The 27350-nt window shown below is 43.1% G+C and overlaps 2 protein-coding genes across 12 annotated transcripts in view; one reads left to right on the top strand and one right to left on the bottom strand.

Annotated features, from left to right (window-relative positions):
• Positions 1-788: 788 nt before the first annotated feature.
• On the bottom strand, positions 789-8325 carry SPACA9 (sperm acrosome associated 9). Its single transcript, XM_074608571.1, has 4 exons — positions 8198-8325; positions 7428-7583; positions 4355-4557; positions 789-3801 (listed from the first exon to the last, which is right to left on the bottom strand). The coding sequence occupies exons 2-4, from the start codon at positions 7569-7571 to the stop codon at positions 3417-3419; spliced, it is 732 nt and encodes a 243-aa protein (XP_074464672.1). The 5' UTR covers positions 7572-7583; positions 8198-8325; the 3' UTR covers positions 789-3416.
• A 42-nt stretch (positions 8326-8367) lies between these two features.
• The window catches only part of AK8 (adenylate kinase 8), a 75513-nt gene continuing 56530 nt past the window's right edge, over positions 8368-27350 (top strand). For 4 of the 11 annotated variants that reach the window (XM_074608313.1, XM_074608315.1, XM_074608309.1 and 1 more), the window contains exons 1-5: positions 8390-8524; positions 11090-11174; positions 15217-15266; positions 15983-16096; positions 23072-23140. In XM_074608313.1, coding sequence (XP_074464414.1) covers positions 8447-8524; positions 11090-11174; positions 15217-15266; positions 15983-16096; positions 23072-23140 — 396 coding nt within the window. In that variant the 5' untranslated portion in view covers positions 8390-8446. Of the gene's footprint in view, positions 8525-8583; positions 9185-11089; positions 11175-13973; positions 14075-15216; positions 15267-15982; positions 16097-23071; positions 23141-27350 lie in introns of those variants that run through there. The other 7 variants (XM_074608310.1, XM_074608311.1, XM_074608312.1 and 4 more) reach the window with 7 other exon arrangements.

Genomic DNA, 27350 nt, shown 5'->3' on the forward strand with positions numbered 1-27350 from the left:
GGGACTCGCTGGCCGATCTTCAGCGTCTGCCAGGCTCTGTGTCGGGATTCTTCCAGGCGCTCCCTGCCTCGCCTCAGCGGCCGCCGCTCGCCTTTGGCCCGTTACTCGGCTCGGAGCGGTGCTGCGCCCCGCGCTGAGGCCAGCAGGCTTCGGAAAGCAGAGCCGTCCCGCTGCATGCGGCGACCTGACGGACGGGGACGGGGACGGGGACGGGCACAGCCCGCGGCGCTCCTCAAATCCCGGCCGCGGGGGGGGTGGTCCCGCAGCCGCCCCCGTCTCCCGGGGCCGCAGCCCCTGTGCAAACCTCAGAAGTCCCTCTCGATTCGGGGCCGGGTTGTCGGAACTTGTTAAAAATGGCTTTTGAGAGCCTTTGCCCGCTGCACGCTAACGGGAGGGTGCGGGGAGCCCGGCCCGGGGCAGCCCTGGCCCCGCTCGCCCCCCAGCTCGCCCCGCCGCCTGCGGGCCGCGGCCACTAGAGGCCCCACGACGCCGCCACTTCGCTCCGCGTCGGCTTTAATGACATTTTTTGGGGATGCCGAGTTTCCCCTCCCCCTTGAATCGCCCCCCCCGTTCCCGTCAGAGCCCACCAGCACCCCACACTCCGCGGGGTCCGAGCTGAGCCCCCCCGGCTCGGCCTGGGGGACCTGGGACCAGGTGCGTAACGTACAGGGCATCCTGGCCCCGCTACAGGCTGAGAGAAGCCTGGCTTGACCCTTCGCTGAATCCAGGGGAGCACAGAGGTAATTTATAGCCCGCAGACACCAGGGTTCTGTTGAGATCGTCTACTACCAGCCCATGTTTTTATTTCAGTCTTTGAATGAAAAAGCAGCATTTATTTCCCGGGCCACCTGGCAGATCCCTAGGTGAGTCAGTTTGGTGCCCTGCCTGGTTTCTTACTGTGTGTCTTGGAATTTTATGCTCACGGAGGCTAAAGTAGAACTTTATTGCACTTCTGTGTTTGGCATTTACATCCTGTTTATGTAAATTCTTCAAACAGCTTGATTTGTAATAGAGAAAAACAATTCTTGCTGTATCTTTTTGTCTTTTGAAGTGTCCATCCACTCTGGAAGAGGGGAACTTGTATGGAAATTAAGTAATTTGTCTAGATGTTTTTGTGAGACTTAACTTCGCAGTCTTCCAACAGATTCTGGTCATGTCATTACCAAGCCTCAGATTGCAAGTTTTATGCACTCATTTTTCTGCTCGTGTCTTAAATTTTTGTCTGCTTAAGACTGATTGAAAGGATAAGGCCAGGGCAGAAATTATTATTAAGGTTTGGGAATTGTGTTTCTTGCATGTATCGCGACCTCGATGAAGCGCAAATGGACAACTGCATCAGCATTTTGAGCAGCAGGGTGGGGAGGTGGTAGGCAGGGTTCGATGGGACTGTCCTGACCCTCAATTTGTGCTGTGAAAGCTGAAAATGAACTACAAACTGGAGGATAATTTTGGTCTCATCAGAGCCTGCGTGTTCAAGTTTAAACTATATGATGGGGTGACGAAGGTTGGAAACAAGATCTGGGAATGGCGTCTCTTGTGTCCCCCGGTGCCCACGGAGCGTGTACTTGTTCTGAAAAACTTTCCGAGACAGCAGCTGTCATCGGACACTTGTCTTTGCAGCGTGAAACACAACAGGGCGGCTGCGAGCAACTTTGATGCCTCTGCCTGAAGCTGCCTCTGCAACAGGGCGCTCAACTAAAGCCCAAGAGGGCGACAGTCACATTTTGCTGGCCGTGGCCCCAGCAGTGCCTGGGAGTCTCTGTGTGACCCTGGCAAACGTCGTTACCGTTCTGAATTCAGCGAGGTTCGATTCAGTCAGGTCATGATGTCTCCTAAAAATAGGCTTCTGCTGCAGCGTGGGCAGATGTCTTGCATTGCAGCACACGTGGATAGGGGAAGGGAAAAAAGTGCCAAAGAAGGTGGGGTTATGTGAGGAATACAAATGCTCCTGAAAATACTTCCCATTTCATCTGAGCTAACGTTCCTTCCTGTGCTCCCTCCTCTGCATTAATTCTCCCTTCTTTTTTGGCTGCTTGTTGCCAAAATCTGCTCATTTTAAGGCAAAAGCTATCTCACAATTTTAGCAAACTGAGCCAGTTACGCAAGGGGAAATTGTTTATTCAGGAGTGTCTTCCAGCAAGAAGCAAAGAACAGGAGCTAATTTGCCTGTGTGAGGGGAAAAGAGCAGTCAGATACAGGGAAGACGCCGCATTACTGAGATCTGAAGTTTGTACCTAACAGTGCTTGAATAGAAGCACCACCAAAAACGCACACCAGCTCCAGGGACTGGGGAGAGCTGGGACTCTGCTGACCCTCCCTAAGCAAACTGGAAGTAAAGCTGTTCTCAGCCCTGATCCAAAGTCACTGTGCTGGAATCGCAAAGTGCTGGTATAAAAGCAGCATGAGACTGTTTCAAACGCCTTGCAGTTTTAATGAACTAAGCCTCGTAACATCCTTGAAAGCCAGGCAAGCCAGGTCCTCATCTCAAAAAAGGGAAAGCACAGACATTTTAACTTGCAACTTGAAAAGGAATGGTCTGAAAATGGCCACAGCTCTCTCAGTCTCTCTGCTCCCGCCAGATTCCCATGAATCGCATCGACGAGAAATGACTTTGTTGGCTTTGCAGAGCTCTGGGGAGGACAGGGGTGTTTTATTCAAGTTGGGATATTGTCTGTACACCAAACTAAGAGCAAAGTGAAGTTTGTCCTCCTTTGCATCTCTAGCTCTGGCAGCAGAGGAGTCAAACGTTTAAGGGAAGATGTTCTGAGAGGTGTGTTCTGGCGATGGCGTGAGAACCTGCAAGGAGGATGCAGCAGAGCGCGGTCGGTGCAGCTAAAGCGCGCTGACCTTTCCCGTAGCCAGTGGCATGTAAGGGAGATATCATTAGTGTCCTGTAGACTTTGATTCTTTGATCCAAATAACCAGGCAATTTCACTGGGGGTGAGGGAACTTCAGGGACAAGACCGAACCTCAAACAAATATCTGAATCTATACTGAGAGGCTTTTGCTGCTCTGCATCCTGTCCTTCAGACGTGCAGGTTCTTTACACCTCCGGCTTCAGCCAGTGAGCGGGTGCTCCTCAGAAATGAGAACGTGTGAAATCCCATTTCAAGCAGCTTGCCTAAGATTCATATCTGAGCGATTAGAACCTGATTGCTCCTGACTGTCCCCTGCTCTCACCACAGCGCTGGTCAAAGGGACCAGCTGTAGTGTTACAGCTACTTCTGTTGGGGTACGACTTTAAGTAGGAGAGTGGAAACATCAGCAAGGGAGAGTATGTGTCTGGTCAGGGCTGGCTTACAGAGCTAACTCCTCAGAAACACTCGGATAGGCAGAATCTCTAGTATTCATTTCACTGTCTTGAATCGGGCACCTGATTAAAGATGGTAAGCAGAAGATGCGTGAACCTTGATCCTTTAAAAGGCGTGTCTACCTGGGGGTTTCCAGGGACCTTTAAGTTTCCCGCTGTGATTTTCTGTGTCATTTAGGTTCTTCTTCCGGACATGCACACTCTCCTGCACTTGTACGTTATCTTTGTTACTAGTTGAGACCTGAGCCTCGAGGTGCACAGAAGGTGGTGTTTGGGAAATGGCTGCCCTAGCTGCTGCATCCTGGGGTGCCCTCTTCTCAGAGACAGCACTTCCACCACTCACATTATACAGCGTGCGCCGTGGCAGCTTCTCAGCGTGGGCTACCCACTCCTTCACGCAGTCTAGAACGATGGGGATGAGGCTCACCACGCCTCCATAGTGATTCTTTGCTTCATCACAGCTCAGGTGATTCACAACAGCGTGGGGGTATCTGTGGGACAGAAGGAAACAGTTGGCAGAGCAGACCCAGCAACGCGACCCTGGTGAGCCCACAGGGGCACCCGGAGAGCCCCTGGGAGAGCAGAAATGCACAGACAGCCAGTTCCCCCCAAACAAAAAGGCACGGATAGAATTACGTCCTGCTAAACGAGTCATGCCAAACGCACCATCCTGGCTGCTGGGCTAGACCTGGAAGGGTTCAAGAGCATGTAGACACTTGCCTTACAAAAATTAGCTGCGTGCAGAGCAGGAATAGGAGAAGGTAAACTGCCTGAGCGTTGCATGCGACTTCAGCGTACTAACCTGCCTGTATGTGCCCTTCCATGCACCAATAAAAGGATCAAATAAACAAACAAACTCCCTTTTTGTGAACGGAGGCTTGCGATGTTTTCCCAACAGCTGGAATAGTAACCTGGGTAGCACCTTGTACCCTCACTAAAGCCAGAAAGGTGCCGTAACAGAATTGATGAAGTGGGAATATGCGTTCTTGTGACAGTCCCCCAGCATTGACACCTGCCTCCACGTAAGCTGATGGAGAGACCTACTTAGCTCGGATGGCGCTCAGATCGTTGCTGTGGCTAAGGAGCATCTTGCATCTCTCCAAAATGCCGTTGGTTATGTTGTTACCAGAATGCACAGTTTCCAGCTTGTGGCAGAGCTTGCTTAGATCGTTACAGATGTTTAGGAACATGCTGAGGATGCGCCTGTCCGTGGAATTGTTACAGTGATGGTCCATGTAGGACTGTACCTGTACATGGGGAAAGACAGGGTCATGCACGTTAAATTACATTGTGCTGCAAAGTTGCTTAGGTTAATGCCAAGAAGCTGCTTTGTCTTGTGGCTCTGCAGGTGTGAGCCACTGCGGAAACTACAAATACAGCGGCGGGTATTGAGATTTCGAGAGCATGCCTGAGATGTTTGCTTGTCATTCATCACGATTGAAGAAGGCTGGCGTGATGGATCTGCTCATCAGCACACCAGTGAGCCTTCCTCCCTCTTCGAAGACGTGTAGGAGTACCACAGCCAAAACCACAGCTCCGCTGCAAGCGCTGCAGAAACAGGTTGTGTGTGAGGGGAGTTTTCGGTCTGCTCTGAGCAGGGCACCCTCTGCCACTGCCATGGCTCTGCCGAGGCAGAGTGGGGTGGGAGGTGAGGGCAGCGGCCAAACTGGGAATGGTTTAGAGTGATGGTTTGCATCACGTGTTCTTTGTGGTTCTTTATTTGGCATCATTAGATGTGACTGCAAACTAAACCCATTTAACCTAAATTGTCCTTACTAACCTATTGCAGCAATGATACTCCCTATTCGCCTTGAGCATTTTTGTTACTCAGAGTGAATGGCATTGCGTGATGAAACGTTATGCCAAGAGATTAAGTATCTTCTCCAAAGAAATTACAGGCACTTCAGACACGAGTGGTCAGAATACAAAATACTGAGCAGCTGGACTCTAGTCAGCTGGACTCTAACATCTCCAGTGCTTTCTGTAAGATTTCAAGACAAGAATGAAGTAGCTGTTCCACCATCGGTACAGTTCCTGCATACAGAAAAGTCATGCTCTGTGCTTGGGCAAATCCTCAGCAGGTTTGTAAGAAAAATAAAAAATGGCCCCTAAGGGTCCATTTCCACTACAGATTCCTCCTTCCACACTGTTTGCTGAGCGTTGTGTCTATGTGAGTGGCAGGATTTTTTTATTGCTGCTGTGAGCAGAAATAGTCCTAAAGAGAATAGCGTTTTAGCCTGGATGTTCACCAATGGGATAACAGGACTCCTTGCTGTCCGCATCAACAAGAGAGTGTTAACGCACGTGTATAACCAGGATGGGGACCAGGACTTCAGGAACAACGGCTTGCAAGGGCTCCAGCTCTGCACTACCCACCTGCTGATGAGCAGCTGAGCTGCAGCCGGAGGAGTTCACTGACAGCCCCTGCGCAGGGCCGGTGTCATGAGCACAGCCAGGCTCTGCAGGGCAGGGACTCGCTGGGTGATTTCAGCCTCTGGATGAAGCAATGGCTGAGGAGCTCATCTCACAAAACCACTTGGGATTTGATTTTATACCCTACTCCATCCAGAAGACTTCAGGAGCTGTTGCCATTCTCTTACCATGGTGTGCTCCTCGACCTTTCCACCTTACTATGCTCTCCTCTTTTCTCTGAGAAATGTCGTCACTCGACACTGAAAAGGGTACCACGTACAGCTTTTAGGGGCTAGAAATGCAGTATATTCCCATCTACGTGCATTTTTTTCCCCTGTAGTTTCCATGTTTACACCCCAAGAAAGCTGGCAGTCAAGCCAGCTGTATGCCGAAAGCACGCATATTTCTGCATTTGTTGCTTTTATTCTTATGCCCTCCAATGCAAAATTAAAAACAGGGTTGGGCTGATTCAGGAGAATGGCAGTGAAATACAATGGATGTCTGGTTTTGTCCCCAGTGAGCTTTCTTTGGTAGTGGTTCAATTCCTGCACAATGCGTCACCAGTACGTGCTGCACCAGTTGCTCCCTGTTCTCACCAGTAACTTGTTCTTTTCCCTTTCCCGTCCTCCCCCAGGAGTAACGTGGCTGCACCCTCAGGGCTATCCCCGCAGTACAGTTTGCCACCAATATGTCACCTGTTACTCTATCACAAATGGTGCCGTGGATCAATGGAATTGCTGAAGTCACCTACGAGCTTCCCCCCGCAACAAGCAAGCCTTCCACCCTTGCCAAGAAGTAGAGTCCAAGCTTGCTCGATACCACTGAAATATTGTCACTTTTAAAAACAGCATAATGTTATACAAAATCTCAATGCCTATTTTTGGAAAAAAATGGTTCAGTGTAATGTCTGTCTCAGTCCTCTTCAATGTTACGAGCAAAGCCCTTACATTAAAGAAAGTCAGCCCGTAGCAAAGACAACCAGCTCACTTCTGCGTCCTAATCCTAACAACAGCTTGGCTTGCACTCTGGCTTTGGCATCCGTCTGGGTTTTGTGCCTGGGTTCTGCTCTCTCACATCCACAATTCTAATTTTATTTAGATTTTTCTTCCCCCTCTGTCTGCCGGTGGTCTAAGTTCTCTGCACTACTTAAAGCATCCCATGTTATAAAAATTCCTAGACAATTCACTTACTAGCCCAGAAAACCCCTAGCACTCTTGGGACTTTCAGCCCTCAATCCATCATCCTACCTCTGTAACACAGCCATTATTTTTAATAAGCACTATAGAAAGCTACAGCAGCACCAATACCAGGGGGAAGAGGCAAGTATGCTGGCTACTACAAGTTAAGGATTACAGATTCCATGTGTGGCTGGGGAAGGACGCTTGGTTTGATTGTTTTCTTGTACCCTGTATTTCTGGCTATGCCTCAGCAGCGAAATGATGGCGTTAAACTAAATCATAAAGTGATGCTCAGCAATAAAATTTCTTCTCTGCAAATGAGAAGACCTAACACAGGTATTTCTCTCCCCTACTTAATCTTTCTGCCACTGGTTTGCAGAGTTACACACAAATGTTACTAGAGAGTTTTTGTGCATCTTCCCTTAGTAAAAACATTTATTCATCCCTGAACTGGACCCAAGTGCGTGACAGCACTGCATTGGTCCCTGGTCTCGTCGGCAGAGAACTTTTTGCTGTATACTTTGTACCTGGCTGATGCTTGCCACAGGTCTGATCATGTCATGTGCATTCTCTCGGGTGTGCTGCAGTGCTCCGATAAACGTAAACTGCTGCTGCAGGAAGAGCTTGTAGTTCTGCTCTATGTTTCTTAGAGCCTCCTTTGCCTCATTCATGTTTTCTCCCTCCTGGATTTTGGGAAAGAAGGAGAGAAAGGAAGCTACTTTTTAGAAATTATGCATTTCTATACATGTAACTCTATCTGTCACTTGAGTTGGAATTGTGTAGGTTAGTGGAAAACTTTAGGAAAAAAAAAAAAAGGAAAAAGAAGAAAAAAAGAGAAGATACATTGTGTCAAAGCTCTGCACTCCCAGAGCCCCAAACAGTAAGTCAATGAGGTAGTAACGATGCTGCAAAAAGAGGTAGAGAACCCAGAGGGGAGCACTGACAATCAGATGCCATAAACCCTAGTGGGTCTATTGTAAACATAATGTGGCAATGCATCAAACACAGGGCTGCGAAAGGGCCGGAGGGACACACGGCTTCTCTTACCGCTGTAAAACTATTGCCCAAGCGGCTTCAAAACTCCGACACGAAGTGAAGCCGGCTGGGCAGGCGGCACAGGCAGCGCCGGAGCTGGGGAGGCCCGGGGCGCCGTTCACCCCCGTCCCTGCCCGCCCAGGCCGGGCCTGCCCAGGGGGCTGGCGTTTCCCGGCCCTGCCGCCGGCCCCCCCGCCGTCCCGCCTGCCGGCCGGAGACCCGCCAGCGCCCCAGGCCCCGTCCTCCCGCCCGCCCTCCCTACCGGCAGCCCCGCCGAGAGGGGCCGGTGCGGGCAGCGGCCAGCCGGGCTCTCCCGGCCGCCCCGGCAACCGCGCCGCCGTCTCCCTGGCAACCGCGCCGCCGGGGAGGCGCTGCGCGTCGCCCTGTGATGACGTCACCCCCGTTGCTGTTAGGGAGGCGGTGAGTGGGGTGGGGCCTTCCGGCGGCGCGGGGAGATGACGCGCTCCTTAGCAACGCAGCGGCGCGGCGGGTCTGGTTGCTAGGGGCGGCTATGGACGCCCCCGCCCGGCCGTGGCCGCCGCCGGTGGGCGCCTACGCGGAGGAGCGGGAGCTCTTCCGTCTCCTGCAGGTGAACGGGCCGCGCCCGCCCCGGGGGCACCGCGGGGCTTCCCCCCCTCCATCCCCTCCGGGGCGTGGGGAGGCAGTGCGGGGCCACCGCCGGCCTGGCCCTGCGGGGGGCGGCCCAGTTTCCTCACGGCCTCCGCTGGCGGCCGGGGCGGCTCGCCCGGGGGGCAGCGCCGCCGCCATTTCCCCCAGCGGCCGGCACCGGGCTCCTGTGGAAAGGGGCGGATGGGTGACGCCGTCTGAGGGAAGGTGCACCGGCCGGGGGCTCTCCTAATTAATTAACTTATTTTAATAATACCCTGTGGATTGCTGGGGTTCGTATATGTTATTTTTTTTGCGGAAGAAAGTGTCAGGCTGTGGGGGAAAGGTGTTGGCTCCGTGAAAGGCAAGGCAGGCTTGGCAGGACAGGGAGGCGGCGGCAGTAACAGATCGAGCGGGAAAAGCCGAGATGAAGGGGTTTGCCCTTCCTGAGGCAGAGGCTGCTGAGGTGACACACTGCAGCCCCTTGATCCGCATTATGCGTTTAAAATTGTTTCTCCATGTGTTCCTGCTGCGGTTGTGGCCTTTCTGTGGAGATGCGTGTCTAAAATAAAGAAAAAGAAGCACGCTTCTAACATCGCGATTTCAGTAAATAGCAAGATTGGTTTCCCTGCCTTAGAGAAAGGTACGTTTTGTTCTAGAAGTGTGGAAAAAGCCCTTTTGTCGAGCATGGGGAGATTTGTGCCAGCGACTAAATATCCAGGCGCTGTTCTGTTAGAACTTGTTGGAGACGACTCCCCCTGCGTGCTGGTGCGAACTCGACTCAAAACTTGGATTTATATGTATAAGGCCTTTTTGCTTTTTCAAATCTCACTGGAAAGCACACAAATGCTTATTTTTCTTTCCTTTTCTTATTTCTGCTCTCTTCTTTTTTTCATGTAACTTCAAGGCCATTTAGTATGACCAGTGTGGCATAATATTTGTGGTTTTTTTAATGGAAATGGTGTGTTTTGCATGCTATGAGGCATTGAATGCAGCTGTAGGTCCTCATATTGCATAAAACACTTATGGGATTTACTCACTGTTGCTCTTTTCATGCTTCAATTGTGTTGTAGCAACATAATAATACAAACACATATGACTTGAAATTATTGTCCTAAACTTAAACATTTACAAACCCCAAAATGTGAAACCTAAAACACGAGACCCAAACCGTGAACCTCCCCCAGAGATTAACAGAACTGCTCGTGTAAAATTACACTGGATGAAATGAAGCATGCATGGAAGTGGGGGTAGGACTTGGGCACGAAATAGTGAAAGTATCAGTCATTGTCAGCCTGAACAATTTTGAACTGCAGTAAGATCAGATTTTCTAGGTATTTTATTTTTAAAGCTGCTGGTAATTGTAGTCCCAAATTCAGATTTCTTAGTTTAAATAAACGTTGCTGGAAAGTAATAATTTTTAAATCAGCTTCCAATAAAAATACAAATTTCCTGCATTGTGCTATGTGCTACCCAGACCTTGAAGCATCAGAACTTGCACCTTAAACAGTTTATAAACAAAATTGAGTGTTTTAATTATTCTAATGAAGTGGATGAAGCAGAAAAGGAAAACAGACCACTCCAATAAAAGACAACCAGTTGGTTAGAGGATAAAATTTTATGGAATATACAGACTTTATGGAATTTACTTGCAAATATTAAAGTGTTATGACTGATTTTTTAGAAAAAGACATCCTATTCCAGTGTGAGCATTTCAGTAGGTAATTTAAGTCAAAACGTTAGCTGCTGTTTGATGTTTATTTTTAATTGCAGAATTCTTGGCTGTGCTGAAATGTCTTGTGAGAAAGTCTATGGAGTTAGTGTTTCTTACCGTTATTCCTTTCTCTGCCCGTAAAGCTACAAACCTCACTGAAATCAGCGTAAGATCCACACTGCTATCGGTGGGAGCTGAAGCAAGGCCCTGTATAACCTCAAACATTTAATTCGAGGACATTCAAGGAAATGCTTTAAGCCTTTTTTTCCCCCTTCCTCCCCCCATTGTTTTTCATGTGGGAGGAGGACTAGTACAGTTACGAAAGTGAGATGTGCTGCTTTTGTGCCTTTGACTGGTTGTTGGTTTTGTGTTTTCTGCAGCTCTTGTCGGTTCTGCAGTCCCCTAGCCTAGTCGGAAGCTTGTGGGAATGTGCTTGAGAAGGAGCTTTAACTTGCCCTGCAGAGATACTAATTTAACTTGACTGTAGTTTTGAAACTCCTTGTATGATTTTTATGTCAATGCTGACTCAACCGTTATCGACGCCAGACTGCTCAAGCCAAACCTTTCTGGTGTCTGTATTTATCATAAATAAGTTAAAGCAAATGGCTTATTCTTTTTGTTGGCAATCTTCTGACCATGATTTACTTCAGTTTTTCATCCTCTAAAATAGGTTTCATAGTCTCAATTTTGTCTATGAAAGGGGGCTTAAAGAGTTTATAAATGCTTATTCATTTTCTTAAGATCCTCATTGTAACATTGCCGTAAAAATGCAGTCTTATCATGACTGCATAGCTATGTTAAATTTTCCTCTGACTTTGTCCTATTTATTTTCAGAACATGCTTGAAGAACTATTAATTCATAAGCCAGATGATCCCATTCAGTATATGATAAACCATTTAAAGCAAAACAATGATGATGGTAAGTGAAAACTGAGACACCATAAATAGTTCAGTTCCTTATTTGTAAACAGCTCTTTGAAAGCTGTGCTTCAGTTGGCAAATGATGGATAAAACTTTTCAGACTGTGTCTTGGCGAGGGGGGGGGGAAGAAAAAGGTGAGCATTTTGGAATAGTTATGGGTAAGATGCTTTTAATTTCTTTTTTTAGTGGGTAATCTAATAAAAAATGCACTTTAACAGTTATAACAATGAAACCCTCTAAGGGAATAACAAAGAGTTCTAGTGTATCAATTATTAATGCGTTCTGTGCCCCATCTGATATTTCCTGTTGTCTTTAAGCTCGCTAATTACTCCTTTTGTCAGGTGTAAATTTGGTTTCCTATTCTACCTGGGCTGGCAGATTTCTCTGGTTTTTTTGATTAGTTAGTTACTATCTGCTGTTAATGAGTTCCACTGCTCGGTGGCATCTCACGTGAAGGAACAGTGAGCATGCCTACTTGTATGTATAACAAAACCTGGTAAATTGAATAGGAAGTCTGTATTCTGCACAATAAAAGCATGTACACTCAATCAAATTATTTGATTTACAAACTGTTCACCCTTAGGCAGATTATATTTGGATATGCGCAACTGAACTATAATTTTTGTTCTGCATGAGCTGTCAGGGATAGCTGGTGTCATGTTGCTTTGATGTTTCTTTAAAACCATAGTAAACCATTATGAAAGTTCTGCTGCAGCATCAATGAAATCATTATCGCTAGAGGTGCTGTGAGCTCTTAGTGGTGGTGATCAGATGGATGTTGATTGAAATGCTGCTAAATATATATTAAAAAAAAAAATCAAATTCTGCAAATTGTGTCCAGCCTTTTGTGATGTGGGCAGCATGAGTAATCAGTCTGTTTTATAGACCCATGGAAAATATGTGGAAGAATTTCTTGTGGTTTGATAGAATGCTGATAAAATTTCTTCACATTGAGCTAACATTTGTCCTTAAGCCCTACAGTATTATTTGAACAAAATTAGGCAGGTTTCCATTTCATTACTTCAGTATTTAGAGGCTAAAGACAGAACTACAGCAGTTGTTTGTCAAAGGAAAAATGCTGTCTGCTTTTGGTCTGGAAAAATCTATTAAGAAAGGGAAGGAACTCCAATTAAAATTAAAGCATAAATGTTGTTTTAAGAATAAATTATACAGAAAATAATGTAACAGAAATCTGTAGCAGAGTTGATTTTACTTTTTGATCATGGCGTAAGGTGCTGACTATTTAGAAGAAAAAAAACCTTATTAGAGCCATCAGTAAAGCGATGAATTTTCATGATCTTGCCTTGCTAGACAGTTTTAGCCCTAGAGGAAATTTCAAACAGAGATGTGTGGAAAAGAAGCATTGCATCTATCCCAGGTGTGAAGTTAGAAAACCTTTTTAATTAATAATAGGATCTAAAGTACTCTTAAAAATATAAACAAGTCTAATGATGATTATAGCTTACAACTGTCTTGAAAATTTTGTAGGTCGAATGTGTGGCTAAGTGTTTGTGCTTAAGGCTTCGTGCTATTGTTCTTTCATGTGATCCTTCTAAAAGCCTTAACCATATGAAAACTGATAATCCTTTCATATACAAAGACGCTAGTTTTCTACATTGTATCTTGGTTTTGCTCATAAAAAAAAGCTTTCGGGATCCAAGCGGCATTTCTGTGAGTTCTTAATTTACAGTCAAACCTCTGAAGAGACGTAAAAAAGTTCTGCAAGAACGTTCATCGTGTACTATGTGCTTTTCCTGTTTGACAAAGGATTTCTCTTACAAGTTAAGCAAACTTTGTCATGTTAATATTAATCATAGAACCTTTTGGACTTAAATGCAACTCAGTGAGTCCAGCTGTTCTTTTGCATTATTCCAGGTTTAATTTTGTTATTACTAAAATAATTGTTGAATGTTAAAACTTACTTTACTTGGAAGAGTAAATCCTGTAACATCTCATCAAGACAAAACGCAGAATGAAATATGATTTGTTACTGAAGAAAAAGGCATTTTCTAGATTTTTCCGGACTTCGTTTAGCTACTGGTTCAGATCTCCAGTATTAAATACTGACTGTTTGCTGAATGGAGGGGGTTAAACATTACATACAGTGGTGTCCTGGTTGTGCCCTTGTGTCGTATGTTTAGGGAGAATGCTTTACAGGAGTCTTACAAGTGTGCAAATGAGTAAATCAGTGAATTACACTGCCCCATCTGCTGCCAGCCACTAAGCAGAGAGAAAACCAGATTTAGTACAAAGTGAGCATTTACAGTAGCCCTGGGCAATATTAAAGCATGATATGGTGTATATAATGGTATGTTTCGTTTTTTATCAAACGTTTGTCCAAGAAAGCTGTGTATTAAAGCTTCAATACCTAAGGGTTTTCTTGTGAATTTTAAATCATGCTCCTAGTTAAACCTCAAAAGGATCTGTGGATGGAAAGGTTTTTTGATTTTCTTTGAAGTGGTTTGAAGAAGTTGATTAGTGTTGGCACCCGAGCACTCTTTTATGACGCTGTTTATAAATAATTCCTAAGTACCGGGCTGGAGTTTCAAGGTGTTAGATTAAAAAAAAACCCTAGGATTTAATCACATTACATTTGAAAGAAATTAGGTGATAAAAACAGCTGATGTATCCTTTTAAAGTATTTTTCTACATTGTGTACTAGTTCTGTTGCACTTGCAAGAACCAATAAGGGGGGAGTTTTTCTTAAACCTTCTAAGTCGGATAACTTTGTAAAGATGAATCTGTAATTTGGATTTCATGTCTGTTTAAAAATTGCACCTGCCCAATAACTGTTAAGTGCATGGAAGGCCTCATAAAAATACATTTCACATCCTTCCCTGTCTGCTGCCATCAGACACTGTATCTCCCTTGGTTATCAAGAGCTGAAGAGGTTTTTGGGTGAGTAGATCCCTCCTTTGTTTTGACCTATGTTACTCGCAGTAAATAGTCATCAGTCTCTTCTGTGTATAGTCTATTTTGCTTTGGTTTTTCTCCCCTGAGGTATAGAGGAAAAAGCATCAAAGATGTTAATATAAAAAGACAGCTCAAGGGATTGCAGCCCAAGGTGTGTTCGTGAAAAAAGTCTCAAATACTTTCCTAAGAGTTACTCCTTTTCCCCTTGTTTTCCTTGCCTCTAACTCATTCCCAATGAAGCTTACAATGGTAATGCCTATTGTGTTGTCTGTACGCATTAGATTAAGAATTCCTCAGAACCGGGATGCATTTTTCCCACCTTGCCCCTCAGGGAAAGGAGAGGGACATGCAGTAGAGAAACACAAGATACAGAGATGAAGAAAATTACTTTTAATCATGACTAGAAAAATTGAAGGTAGCTGTCAAAAAGGGTAGAGAGAGTGCTTAATTTTGCAATAGCTAAATCTTCTCTGAACCCTGACACAACCTATTTAGATGAAACTGAAAGGTGAAATTGCATTTCTTGTGATGAGAGCTAAAAACTTTGCCGAAGTAAAAAGTATTTTTACTACCATACTGTGTAAGGGGAATAAGTCGATCTCAAGAAGTCCCGTCCAATCTCAACCATTCTATGATTACGATAATAGTCACTTTTAGATAGTCCTGTTCTGCATGTACAAGCTAAAATATTTTTTCATCACAAAATGTGTTAGGTCTAAACCAATGTTTTGGGAATAAAAGTCAAGCCCAGATAAGGAAATGGTCGCATCTTATGCTCTGGTTCACCCACTAAACTAACCATGTATTTAAATTGATTGAGATATATATCTCTCTATATCTATATCTATATATATATCCCTTACATATCGCTCTAAGTGGCATGTTTAGTCAGCATATTAATCTCATTGACTGTGGAGATTAAAGGAAGACCCAGCTGGCACTGACTTAGTGTTCTCCCTTTTTTTCCCCTCAGTGGAGCTCAATCCTGAAGTCTCCATTCAGGCAGATTTCCAACTGAAACAATTATTTTGTTGTGATTACATTTATATTATGCAATGCCATAGTGGGAAACTGGTTGCATTTTTTGCTGTTCTGCGTCTTGACATTCATGTATTCTTGTTTCGTAGCTCCAAGAATCTGTGTACTTGGTCCCCCTGCTTCTGGGAAAACTACAGTGGTAAGTATACTACCTTCAATGTGACAATACTGTCCGCTCACCTTTTCACTTTCTACTGAGCTCAGCACTTGTGACAATTTTATTCTGAGAAAATAATTTTCAGAATTATCTAAGTGATAGAAGAGCACAAGACAAATTGAAGGGTGGCATTCCTAAGGGATACACCTGTGTATTACACTACAGGTTAAACAGAAAGGTTCAAGTGAGCTCTGCCAGAACTTGCTCAGGTAGTGGTAGTGATACTGCTGTAATGCAACAGAATTCTGCCTGCCTTGTTTTCCCAGCTTTTTAGCAGGATTAATTAATCTGGGAGGAGTACCATAGTTACATGTTTGTGGTATTCCCATATTGTGGATTGCTTCATCTGTATGGCCAGTTGTCTGTCATGTCCACTGGTACCACTTAATTGAAAATGTCCAAGTTGTTTTTGAATTGCAGAAAAAGTGACCACAGAAACTGCAGATGGTGGTGGTGTGTGCTAGGAAGAATGCTTTCTTTTTTAAAATCTGTGTTATAGTGCAGTAGATGAAAAAGTCCTTATTCAAAGCTGTAGACTCTTGAACATCTTTATAAGAAACTGCTTAAAGTTACACATATAGTCTGTATGTTTAAGTGGAAGGCTAGGAAAACTCTGTCTTTCTGCAGCCTTCTGAAAAAATGCTTCATTTTCTTTACAAATATTTCGACCTGTATTTTTTTTTTTCTTCTTCCCTCAGGCGATGTGGCTTTGTAAACATTTTGATGCCATACGTATCTCTCAGGAGACTTTGTTATTCAAGGAAATATTAGCGCTGACAAAGGAAGCAAAGGCATGTAAAGAAAGAAAACAGGTGTGTAAGAGGATATAATAATAGTAGTTCTCATGTCACAGACGAGGAATTATATGGCATTCCCATGATTTCTACTGCTATGAGTTGAGCAAATCAGAGTAAATATTCTTATATCTATGGTTTGTACATTGGTTTGTGTATATGTAGGTACAGGGTCTTTCAGAGAAGAAGGGTAACCTCTGCTAGAAAAGGAGATAGGAACAAAGATGAAAATGTGTCAGGGCATAGAATAGGGGCAGGAGAGGAAGATGACGTGAAGTAATGGAGGTCTTGAAAACATTAACCTTAGACATAAGCAATAGAATTGAGAGAAGTCCAGGTATGCACAATGCAATTTAAAGAATGGTTCATCGTATCATTAAACAAAGTGTCTTCTGTTTCACCATGTCTGATAATCTCAATAAAATAAGCATTAATCTCTGAGGTCTCCTTCGGTATAAAATGCTCTGGAAAATATATACCCAAATAACTTTTTTTGATCTGATAGTGCTACTTAGTTGTGCACGCTTGATTTTTCTGTATCACAACACAAATAACTTACTTGGTGCATTAACTGAAAAGGAGTATGACTCAAAAGGATTAAGTTACTGTAAACGCTAGAAGCTCTCAAGCTGAGGCAATAGCAGCCAACTCAGGAGACTGTTCAGTTCTTCAGTTGATGCGCTCTACCCAACTGAGTACCCAGTTTGCTCCAGACAGGTTTTAAAATCCATTCATGCTTCATTGTGGGCCTCCTAACTAATGTGCAATGAATGTCATTCCTCAGGGGCTGGTATTAGGACCGGTGCTGTTTAACATCTTTGTGGGCAACATGGACAGTGGGATTGAGTGCACCCTCAGCAAGTTTGCTGACGACACCAAGCTGTGTGGAGCAGTAGACATGCTGGAGGGAAGGGATGGTATCCAGAGGGACCTTGACAGGTTTGAGAGGTGGGCCCTTGTGAACCTCATGAAGTTCAACAAGGCCAAGTGCCAGGTCCTGCATGTGGGTTGGGGTAATCTCAAGCACAAATATAGACTGTGCAGAGAATGGATTGAGAGCAGCCCTGGGGAGAAGGACTTGGGAGTGTTGGTTGACGAGAAGCTCAACGTGAGCTGGCAATGTGTGCTGGCAGCCCAGAAGGCCAACCGCATCCTGAGCTGCAACAAAATAAGGTTGGGGAAGGTGATTCTGCCTCTCTACTCCGCTCTTGTGAGACCCCACCTGCAGCGCTGCCTCCAGCTCTGGGGCCTCCAACATAAGAAGGACATGGACCTGTTGGAGTGGGTCCAGAGGAGGGCCAGAAGATGATCAGAGGGCTGGAGCACCTCTCCTACTAAGACAGCCTGAGAGAGTTGGGGCTGTTCAGCCTGTAGAAGAGAAGACTCCAGGGCGACTTTATAGCCCCTTCCAATACTTAAAAGAGGGGCTCCAGGAAAGCTGGGGAGGGACTCTTGATCAGGGAGTGTAGCGATAGGATGAGGTATGAAGGTTTTAAACTGAAAGAGGTTAGATTTAGATTAGATATTAGGAAGAAAATCTTTACTATGAGGGTGGTGAGGCACTGGAAGAGGTTGCCCAGAAAAGTTGTGGCTGCCCCATCCCTGGAGGTGTTCAAGGCCAGGTTGGATGGGGCTTTGAGCAACCTGGTCTAGCGGGAGGTGTCCCTGCCCAGGGCAGGGGGGTTGGAACTGTATGATCTTTAAGGTCCCTTCCAACCCAAACCATTCTATGATTCAAAGGAGTTAGTCGGAAGAATGTTTTTTCCAGATGTCATGACTCACAGGAGTAGTTGATCAGCAATGATATTAAAGGCTAGTGACAAGTAGATCAGAAAAGTATGTTGAAAGAATATCCTTAATACACAGAATCATCTCTGCTTCTGATTCCTGCCCTTTTTGCTGATTCCTTTCAGCTGAATGATTTGTGTCAAGGTCTTCCATGAGTAATAGCATGGAAGAAGACTGGTTTTCTGTGACTCCATCTCTAGCAAGTCACAGAATCACAGAATGGTAAGGGGTTGGAAGGGACCTTTGGGGATCATCTAGTCCAACACCCTTGCCAAAGCAGGTTCACCTAGAGCAGGTTGGACAGGAATGTGTCCAGGCAGGTTTTGAGTATCTCCAGGGAAGGAGACTCCACAACCTTTCTGGGCAGCCTGTTCCAGTGCTCTGTCGCCCTCAAAGTAATGAAGATTTTCCTCATGTTGAGACAGAATTTCATGTGTTTCAGTTTGTGCCTGTTGCCCCTTGTCCTGTTGCAGAGCACCACGGAAAAGTCTGGCCCCATCCTCTTCATACCTGCCCTTTAGATATTTATAAGCATAGATATTTATAAGTCCACTAATTTGAGTTTATCTTTTATCCTTTGTGACCTATTTTCATAAAAATGAAGCAATTTCATATCTGTGAGAATTTTACACCCCTGCTAAATTTGATTGCAATTGGCCAACAAATTCATGATTTGCTGAAATGGTAGACGGTGTGATACGTAGATTTTTTTTTTTTTTTTCCTTAGAAAATTAGGCTGAAAATAGGGTAGTGTTTATTACACTGAGTTAGTGAAGGAAGTTTGGAGATGGCTCAAGTAATATACTTAAAGATCTGAGAGGAAAGAGTTCATTGAACTCCCTGAACTTCTGGCAAAAAGGTTTGCTTTTGGCTGGGATGATATAAAATGATTCTTATCAAGAATATGTACTTTGAAATCTTTGTTCTCATTATTAAAGATTGTTTTGCTAGGTTCATAAATTTCAACTCGGAGGGGGAGAATTTAAAACAAAAATTCCCTTTGGTTTAATTACTGTAATTATTAACATATTTCAGACTATACAGATGCACTTTCAAGGGTGTCCTTTTGGGCTTATTTGATTTAAAAAGATGGATGGTGTGGAAGATGAAAGTCAAAAATGTCAAGGCTAATCAGGTAGTAAGGAGTGCCCAAAGAGCAGAATCTGGTGGTGGCTTAGTACTGTGCAGTTTGCCTTTGTTTTTGAGATGTTAGATCCTAGAAGAACATTTTCACTAAATCATTTCTTTTGGTCTTTTATATGAGCTTGACTCTTCAAATGTAACTCCTAAAACTAGGAGGGAACTCCTTGCTCCCTCTAAATCAATGCAAGCTTTACAATTACTTAAAATGTAGCCAAACTGTCACCTTGAGCTATATTTTCCCTTACTGATTGATGTCTGCTGGCTAAATCAACTGTTGCCGTAACTGACCCCAAGTTCTGCTGAAGCAAGTGGTAAACTTGACTCCTTTAGCATACATAACATCCATCAGCACTAATAGGGTTTGAATGTCTGTTCAGGAACAGAACAATAGCTGTTTATACTGTCTTTGATACAACCAGGGCATTAAAAAGTTGTCATCCTGGCCAAAGCAATTTAATAAATGGAAAGAGGAAAAGCAGGAACCAAGACTATGTTTTTGAAAGTCTGGTGCGAAGATCATATAACGCAATTTAATGTTATTAGAGGACCATTTCATGCATATAAGGTTACTGTGGCTAAATTAACCCCAGTGCCAAAGGTCATTCATTTTTAGGTCAGTAGGCCAATGTTACTAGATCTGGGCGAATGCTGCAAAAAGATCCGCAAATGTTTGTTCACATATTTTGCTTACCTTTAGCCAAGCTTTCATCTCTTTTGTGTTCGCTTCCAGTGAACATTAAAACATTTGAGTGTTCCTGGCACAAGAATTCATGGAAGGCATATTTAAAATACGTGATTATTCTCTGAAGCTCAATTTTTAAACTTGGACATGCAATCATTCGCTCACACACACCTGGCCACTTACTAATGAGCACAGCTCAGGTAGTGAATTTTAAATACTGACTGTTCAAAGCAAAATGTGATCATTCTGCATGTAAAAATATTCCAAAAAGAAGTCAAATTTTTTGAATATTCAATAAATTTGAAGAACCATGAGCTATCAATAAATATTCCATGAACAGAAAAAGAGGCTACATTTTTGGATAAATCATTGCAAATTATTCCCTCATCTCTAGTTATTATAATGTTAATAGGAAGCACCTTCAGGTTTTTCCTATAGTGAAGTCTAATGATGAGCTATGGCATGTTTCACTCTTCCTGTTAAGTGGATAAAATAAGAAGTTGAAATAACTGTGGTAATTGTGGGCTTATGGGATGGGTGTGCTCTTAATGCTATATTAAATTACAGTTAAGGTGTTTGCATACTATGTAGTGACTTAAAACTACTGTTGCATCAGATCCTCATGCTTTTTAAGAAGAAATATAATGGAAGAGAGGAAAACTGAAGGTGTCCTTATCTATGTATGTTCAGCATTCTAATCTGTTTCAGGAAGTCACTACAAAGGAATAGTCTTAAGTGTATATACAGTCTTATATATACATAAAAAACCATGGCCTTTCACCTGTATTTTCTGAACAAGCTAAATCTAAACATTCATGATTTTCAAAGTACTAAACCTGCTTTTCTTCAAACTTGACTGCTTTTCTGTCTGGGGTACAAACTATAAAGCAAATGAAGTCAGAAGTTTTTAGCCATACCTGTTTTCAGGACAAATATATCCAAAACTTCCGAAGGAAATGTCTAGGAAAAGTGCTCCCCCCACCCCAGCAACAGAAAGCGTAGCAGTTTTATGAAAAGATTGCAAAAACATAGCTCTGAGTAGATCAGGCATGTGAGATGAAATATGATGCTCCTGAAGTAACATGGAATGTTTAAAATTAATCAGGATTGAGTACCGCTTTTCAGAGTATGGAAATAGTGATTAAACCAGCGCGTATAGAAAAGTGGTCTGAACATAAAATACCGTGGCTTTTGGAAGGTTTAACAATTCAAGCAGCAGGTCTTTCCGTTAGCTAAACTGGAGGTTGGGACAGGCTCAGAGTGCCTTAAATAAGACACGGTTTTGCAGTTATCAAATGTATGTGTGTCGTTGTCCATTACTGCAGACTTCTGGGAGGTGAAGTCCCTTCTACCAGGCTCACGATATATTTATGTGAGTGTTTATGAGAGACAAATTATAAATGCGCTATCTGATATGTATCAAATTTAATGACTTCTAGTTGAATAATTAGGCATTCTACAAGCAACCTATTGAAAATTATTTTGTAGGCCACTGCTCAGTAGGAGGAAAACCATCCAGGAAATGAGACTGGAATTGGGCCACAGAGAGCAGAAGGAACAAAAACACTGAAATACCCGCATGTGTGTCCTTGATTATTTTTGTGCAATAAGCCCCGCTTAAAAGAGAGGACTTAAGAATACCACTGCACTGAAAGGACTTAGTATAATTTTGGTTTAAATTGGTTTGGCGAGGCTTAACAGAGTGGACCCCCGGCAGTTGCTAGCCTGTCTTGACATGACACATCAAAGAAGTAAGCAAGACGCTAGCTGTTTCTGATAGCAGCATGATGCACCTTTGGAAGGTGACAGACTGAAAGCCACAGACCCAGCTCCAGCAGCGAGAGGCTGCAGGAAGCTTTGACGCACCACCCTGTGGGACCTGCTGACTTTCAAGAAACACAGCAATTTCTTTCCCTTTTTCTTTTTTACCTGCTTGAATGTTGCCTTATGAATGGCTGATAGTAGGAAAGGCACTGAGAACTGGGGACAGTAGAGATAAACAAAATAAGAAAACCCACTGCCTGACTGGGCCACCTTCTCTGTTCCACAGCTAGCCGAGGACTGATCTCTGCTGTGTATTCTGGAGCGCTTGCTCTGCTACGCTTTAAAGTGACTTGTGTGGTAGCGTTTCCACCACTCCTGGTGAAATTGTTTTGTGATCTAATGAAGAAGATTATTAAATCTTTCCACATAGTCACATTTTCATTATATCTGTCTATATTCTGTAGTATAGCGTAAACCTGCAGAAATATTCTTTTTTTCATGATTATGCCCTTCAGACTGTTTGGTTAGAAAAAGAGTTGGGAAACCACAATGTACGGAACTGCATGGAACAAAGAGTCAAGCTCACATTGTTAAGTGAAAGAATTTTTTTGACTTGGGAAGTACAGAATCTGAGTGCCGAATTTTTTCTGAGTATTCATTTTACCAATAATGACGAAGTGAATGAGATCTAGGCAAGGCATTTAGTCAAATGATTAACAGCTGCTCTGACTGGCATGGCCAAGTTTAACTGACTGACAGAGTTTGTTCAACCAGGTTCAGCATAGAATGAAGGCCTAAATTAGCAAGATAGTGAAGAAAATTCTTACAAGAACAAAAGAAGGGTATTGTTAATTTATTGTCAGGAAATCTAATAATAATGGAAGAAGTACTGGGCGGGGGAATGCTAAATATGTAGAGGAACTTTGTTGTTCTGTCACCAAATAACTGTCTTACAAAACATCTCTAGATATGGGCAAAGTAATAGCCCCGAAAGAAACAGCACTTCTGAAAATCTTGGCACGTGCAGTTTCAATCCCATTTCATGGTCTTGAGTTTAAAAATAAAATAACTTTAACATTAAAATGTGCTTTAAATAAGCTTTCTGGATGATGAAAGAGTGCGAGTTACTTAATACTATGAAATAAATCTCCTGAAAATCAGACTTTTCCTGTTATTTTCTCTGTGTTCGAGATTCAGCTTGTCTCACAGGGTAGCTGTTGAGATCACTAATGGGGAGTCCACGGACATAAGAAGCAGTAGTGGGTCAGATGCTTGTGGTAAAAAGGACTACCTTTGGATGTGATGTTCTTACGGATCCCTTTGTAGGTTTGATGCCCAACGTGTGTGTTAGTGTGCAAAACTTGGCACCGCTTCCATGCTAGTGTGCAAAAAGCATAGGTGTAGGCTTTATGTTCAGCTTACCTTTAACACTGATTATCGTGCCCTTATTAACTCTCTGATATATTATGTTAATGACTTGGGACTTGCACAGATTTATTTATTTATTTATTTTTAAGACGACATCTCAGTTCACCTTTAACCGGAATAGGCCTGCATGGTAAAATTCCTTTTGAACTCAATTGTGAATATTCAGCCTTTTTTTGTTCTTTCTTTAGAAAATTCCCAACGCGCTTTGGGCCAATCTGATCCAGGAACGTCTGTCAAACGTGGACTGCATCAAACAAGTAAGAATTGCTCCTCAGAGGGCCCGGTGGATAAGCACTTACACAACTCGTGCATAGTAGTTAGCATTCCGAGTCCTGAGCAGAGGAGGGAATGGGGGCAAATCATTGGGGGCTCTGGAGCGGATTGCTTTCTTGAACATCAGCAGAGGGAGTTTGGAGCTTTATTAACAGGATAAAGGGGAGGATGAGAGTATGCATATGCTAATCTTCTAGCACAGAGATGATCAAAGGCTGAACAAGCAGAGCTTTGTTGATTGCCTGGGGCAACTGGCAGAGTTATAGTGGACAAAACAGATAAACAGAAAATATACAAAAATCAATATTTTGAGTTAAGATTTTAACTCTTACTGAGGAAAGGGGGAAAAAAAGTCATATCAATCATATCAATTATCTTTATTTCTCATTGTGTCTTTTTTTCTTCCTGTTAGGAAAAACTGCATTTGAATATATTCTCTTCTAGGTAATAATTAATATGTTCAGTGTTAGTTTACACAAATAGGCAACTGAATAGGTTTCGTTGTATTCACAGATGTGTAGCTTCCTCTCCCTTTCTCCCCCGGTCCCCCTTAATGTAAGTAGAGACTTTTAACATAGAACCAAAGGAGAACTTCAGTAGATTAATATTGGTTGAAATTAATGTCTGGACTCAAGGAAAGCAAAATCTCTTTTATGTGTTTCCTTTAAAATCTCAGATGTTTTTATGGTTTATTGAGTCCATAATCGGCCCATTATAAGGGATTATTTGTACGAGACAGGTTAATCTGATGGATAAAACACTGTTTCTAAACAGTGCCACAATACGGACTGCAGATTATTTGATCACTTCTTGAGATGAAAAAGTCCATAGTCCAAAGTAGGTGTTATGTTCATGGAGGACTAAACAACTTTTTTCAGATAAATAGTACATGTTTTCAAAACAGTTATTCTGTCACACCCACACCTTTGAGTCAGGGGCTAACTAGTACTTCCTAACCCCATAGAGATACTGCAAGGCTCATAGTTTTGTGTAAAACTGTTGCTTCTCAACATAATCATCTGCCTTCTTGGTTGAAAGAAGCAGGGCTGGTAATTAACATTTCATTGAAGTGTGAAAATTGCTTCCTAAAGCTTCTTAGCATTAGGCATTGAAAGAAACTGAAAATGCTGAAAACCTTATATCCTGTACTTCTTTCTCTTTCTCCATGATTTTTGATGTGGTCTGCAATGATCTGCAGACTGGGTCCTTCCATCCATGTAAAATCGTCTTGAGGGCTGGGCCATTGCGTTGTGGGTTTTGAAATGGTAATTCTGTAGCGCAGAAGTGTCTATAGGTACAGACAAACATTAACAAAACTAGCAAGAATAATAAAAAAAAATGTTTTCTGCCTCAATTGAAGGTTTCTGCTTTTGAAACTCAGCTAGTGTAAATGATTGCCAAAGAAGTCTTCATGTGCATCAGTGTGAAGTCAACTGTCTTAGCTTAAGCCTGTCCTGGTTTGAGGTAAAATGGAACCAACTTCCTGTTCAGTAATTTTATTTCTTAGCTGGGCCTCTTCTAACTCTCTGAAATTAACAGCATGTTGTGTCTGGAACGGTTCATTCCGAGTGGTAAGACAGTGCCAAGGAATGGTACGCAGTGAGGCTCTTACCTATACTTATTGCTATGACAACCAAGGTCAGCTAATTTCGTTATTTGACCCGTTGGAGGGTCGGAAGCAGAAACGCATCGAGGGGTCCCACCTGTGGGGAGGAGCGGACAGGACAGGTGACCAAAAATTGACCAACAGGGTATTCCATCCCATCTGCCCCATGCTCAGTATAAAACCTGAGGGATCAAAGGGTCAACTCTCTTCCCTCAATGGCTGATGTCTGAAGAGGACCCCGTCTGTTCATCTGCCTTTGATCCCGATCCATGTGTTCCTGACTCCATCTGTGGAACCCAGTTCCCACCCGTCGCTGAGTCCAGCCTGGGACTTCCCCAGCGGCTGCCGGTGACATCATCCTGGGAGCTTAATACGGTTTTGAATATACTGTATCTATTTCATTATTTTCCTTTTTATCTTATTATTAATATTTCATTAAAGTAGTTTAGTTTTCTTCTAAACTCATAAATCTCTTTATCTCTCCTCCTCCTCTCCGTGCACGAGTGGCTGGGGTGGAGCATCTGTCGCCGGCCCTTGGCTGATTTGGCCAAAACCACGACAAGCCACTGATGGAAGTGGCTTTCAATGGCGCCGCCTTGTGTAAGCTAGATCAGATGGTCAATTACAGCGTATGAACTGTGGAAAGGATAACTTGATCAGGAGGGTAATGAATAGCTGGGGATGTAATCTCTTAAATTGTTCTTGCCTGACAGGTTTGCTAGAGGACATCTGTCTGAGTCATATTTTTATTGCAAGCATATAGCTGTAGCAAAATAGGTAGTACACTGCTCTCTTTAAGCAATAGCTTAGAACTAGCAATAGCTAAACTTTGACCTATCCCATTATCTAATCCGGTGGTTGCAAGAGAATTTAATTTAGAATACTACCTGCTGGTGTTTAATGTTACCGAGAAAAGTCATTAAGCTAAACCAAACCTTTCCGTGCCCAGCTAATCTTGTTCTTTTCCCACATCATAGAACAGTGCATGGCAGAGCCCTTATTTGCATTGCAGTGCCCTTATTAGCATAGGGAAATATCTTGCTGTAAAAGTCCTTCCTTTTGCATCAGTAGAGAAACATCTGAAGGAGTAAAAATAAGTTAAGGTGGGTGATTTTTGAACATTTCCTTGCATTTTTAGCTAAATCCAGGTTAAACAAGAGACTTACTGTAACAAAAATCTGGGGTGCATTATTAGCTTCCGTACATATATACAAATGACAGTATAGGACTCCTCGTCCTTCCAAGAAGTGTTTTTATGAAGGGAAATTAATGGAACAGAAACCTAGCTCATCTCTAAATTAGTCTAGATTTATACCAAATATAAATCCCATTGACATTCATGGGGTTGAATTCTTGCAACTTTGGAGTAACAAAGTGATGAGCCGAACCCTCTGCTTTTAAACTACACCAGTATTTGCTTTCACAGGGAATTAGATGTTAGGATTTAAAATGTACTGGGAACTCTAAACTGCTAAGTGTGGACTTTTCTGATGCCCACTCCTGCCTTCTTTCCACTTATTGTCAACTAATAAAATCTACTTCACTGTGCAGATATGACACAGGTTTTAGGCAAAATGCACACAAGCTCTTATTTTATTCCTAAACCTTGTTGTTGTTTCTCTTTGAATTCCCTTCCTACACTGGTACAAATGAGGCCTGGGAAGACTGTGGAAGAATTTTCTAGTTCATTATGTATAAGGACATGACCCGCTCCCCTTCTTTTCTAAGTGGACCATTTTTTTTGTGGTTTTAGGTTCCTGTGTTTCTTGCTCCGTGCTTCATCATCTAGGAGATTGAAACAATGATTTTTGGATCCTTAGAAAGAAGGGATTAAAGAGATTGGCAGAAAACCTAAGGCTTATCAATTTTTCTCTATAAAATACTGTACACCTTATTCCATACTCGATCTATTAATTTTGAATTTGCAAAGTAGACTCAAACTTTTGCATTGCTAGTCACTGTGCTTGAATTATATAGGTCTGTCAGGTTTCTCTTCAAGGTCTTTTTAGCCGAGCCATTTTATTTATGTATTATTTACCACTCCAGATCACATATCTGGTAGTAGTTAATGTATTTTTTTGTCTGTACTAAATTCACACAGGACTTAGGCCTTTCGATTTGCAGGAGAGCCTCTTTAAAAACATGCATGTGGTGTATCATCTTGTTCATTTTTGTGGCGTTTTGAATTAAAGAGTGTAGCTGTGGAACACTTGAGAAACCAATATTGTCAGCTCTCGATATACCAGCAAATGAGCAGCAAAAAAAGACTATGAACGTCAACATTTTTTATGTAAGTAGTGCAATGAGATATCATGGATATACAGCAAGTCAGGTGATTGTATGATTTACTACCTTGTCCTTGTCGCAAGATGTGAACATCTGTCTTAAACTTCTGCTCTAGTGCGTACGTTTAAAATATCTTTAAACCTGTAGAAATGAAAGTAAGTTAAAAAGATGATAAAGCCAAGAGAGAAACTGTTCTTCTGACTGCTGACTGCTAGGCTTGAGGCTGGTTCCAGTCCCCAGACACAGCCCCCCTCAGCTTAACACTGTCAGCTTCTCTGGTTGTGCTACGACTAGTTAGCAGG

Source organism: Larus michahellis, chromosome 15 (genome assembly GCF_964199755.1).
Source record: "Larus michahellis chromosome 15, bLarMic1.1, whole genome shotgun sequence".
NCBI lineage: Eukaryota > Metazoa > Chordata > Aves > Charadriiformes > Laridae > Larus > Larus michahellis.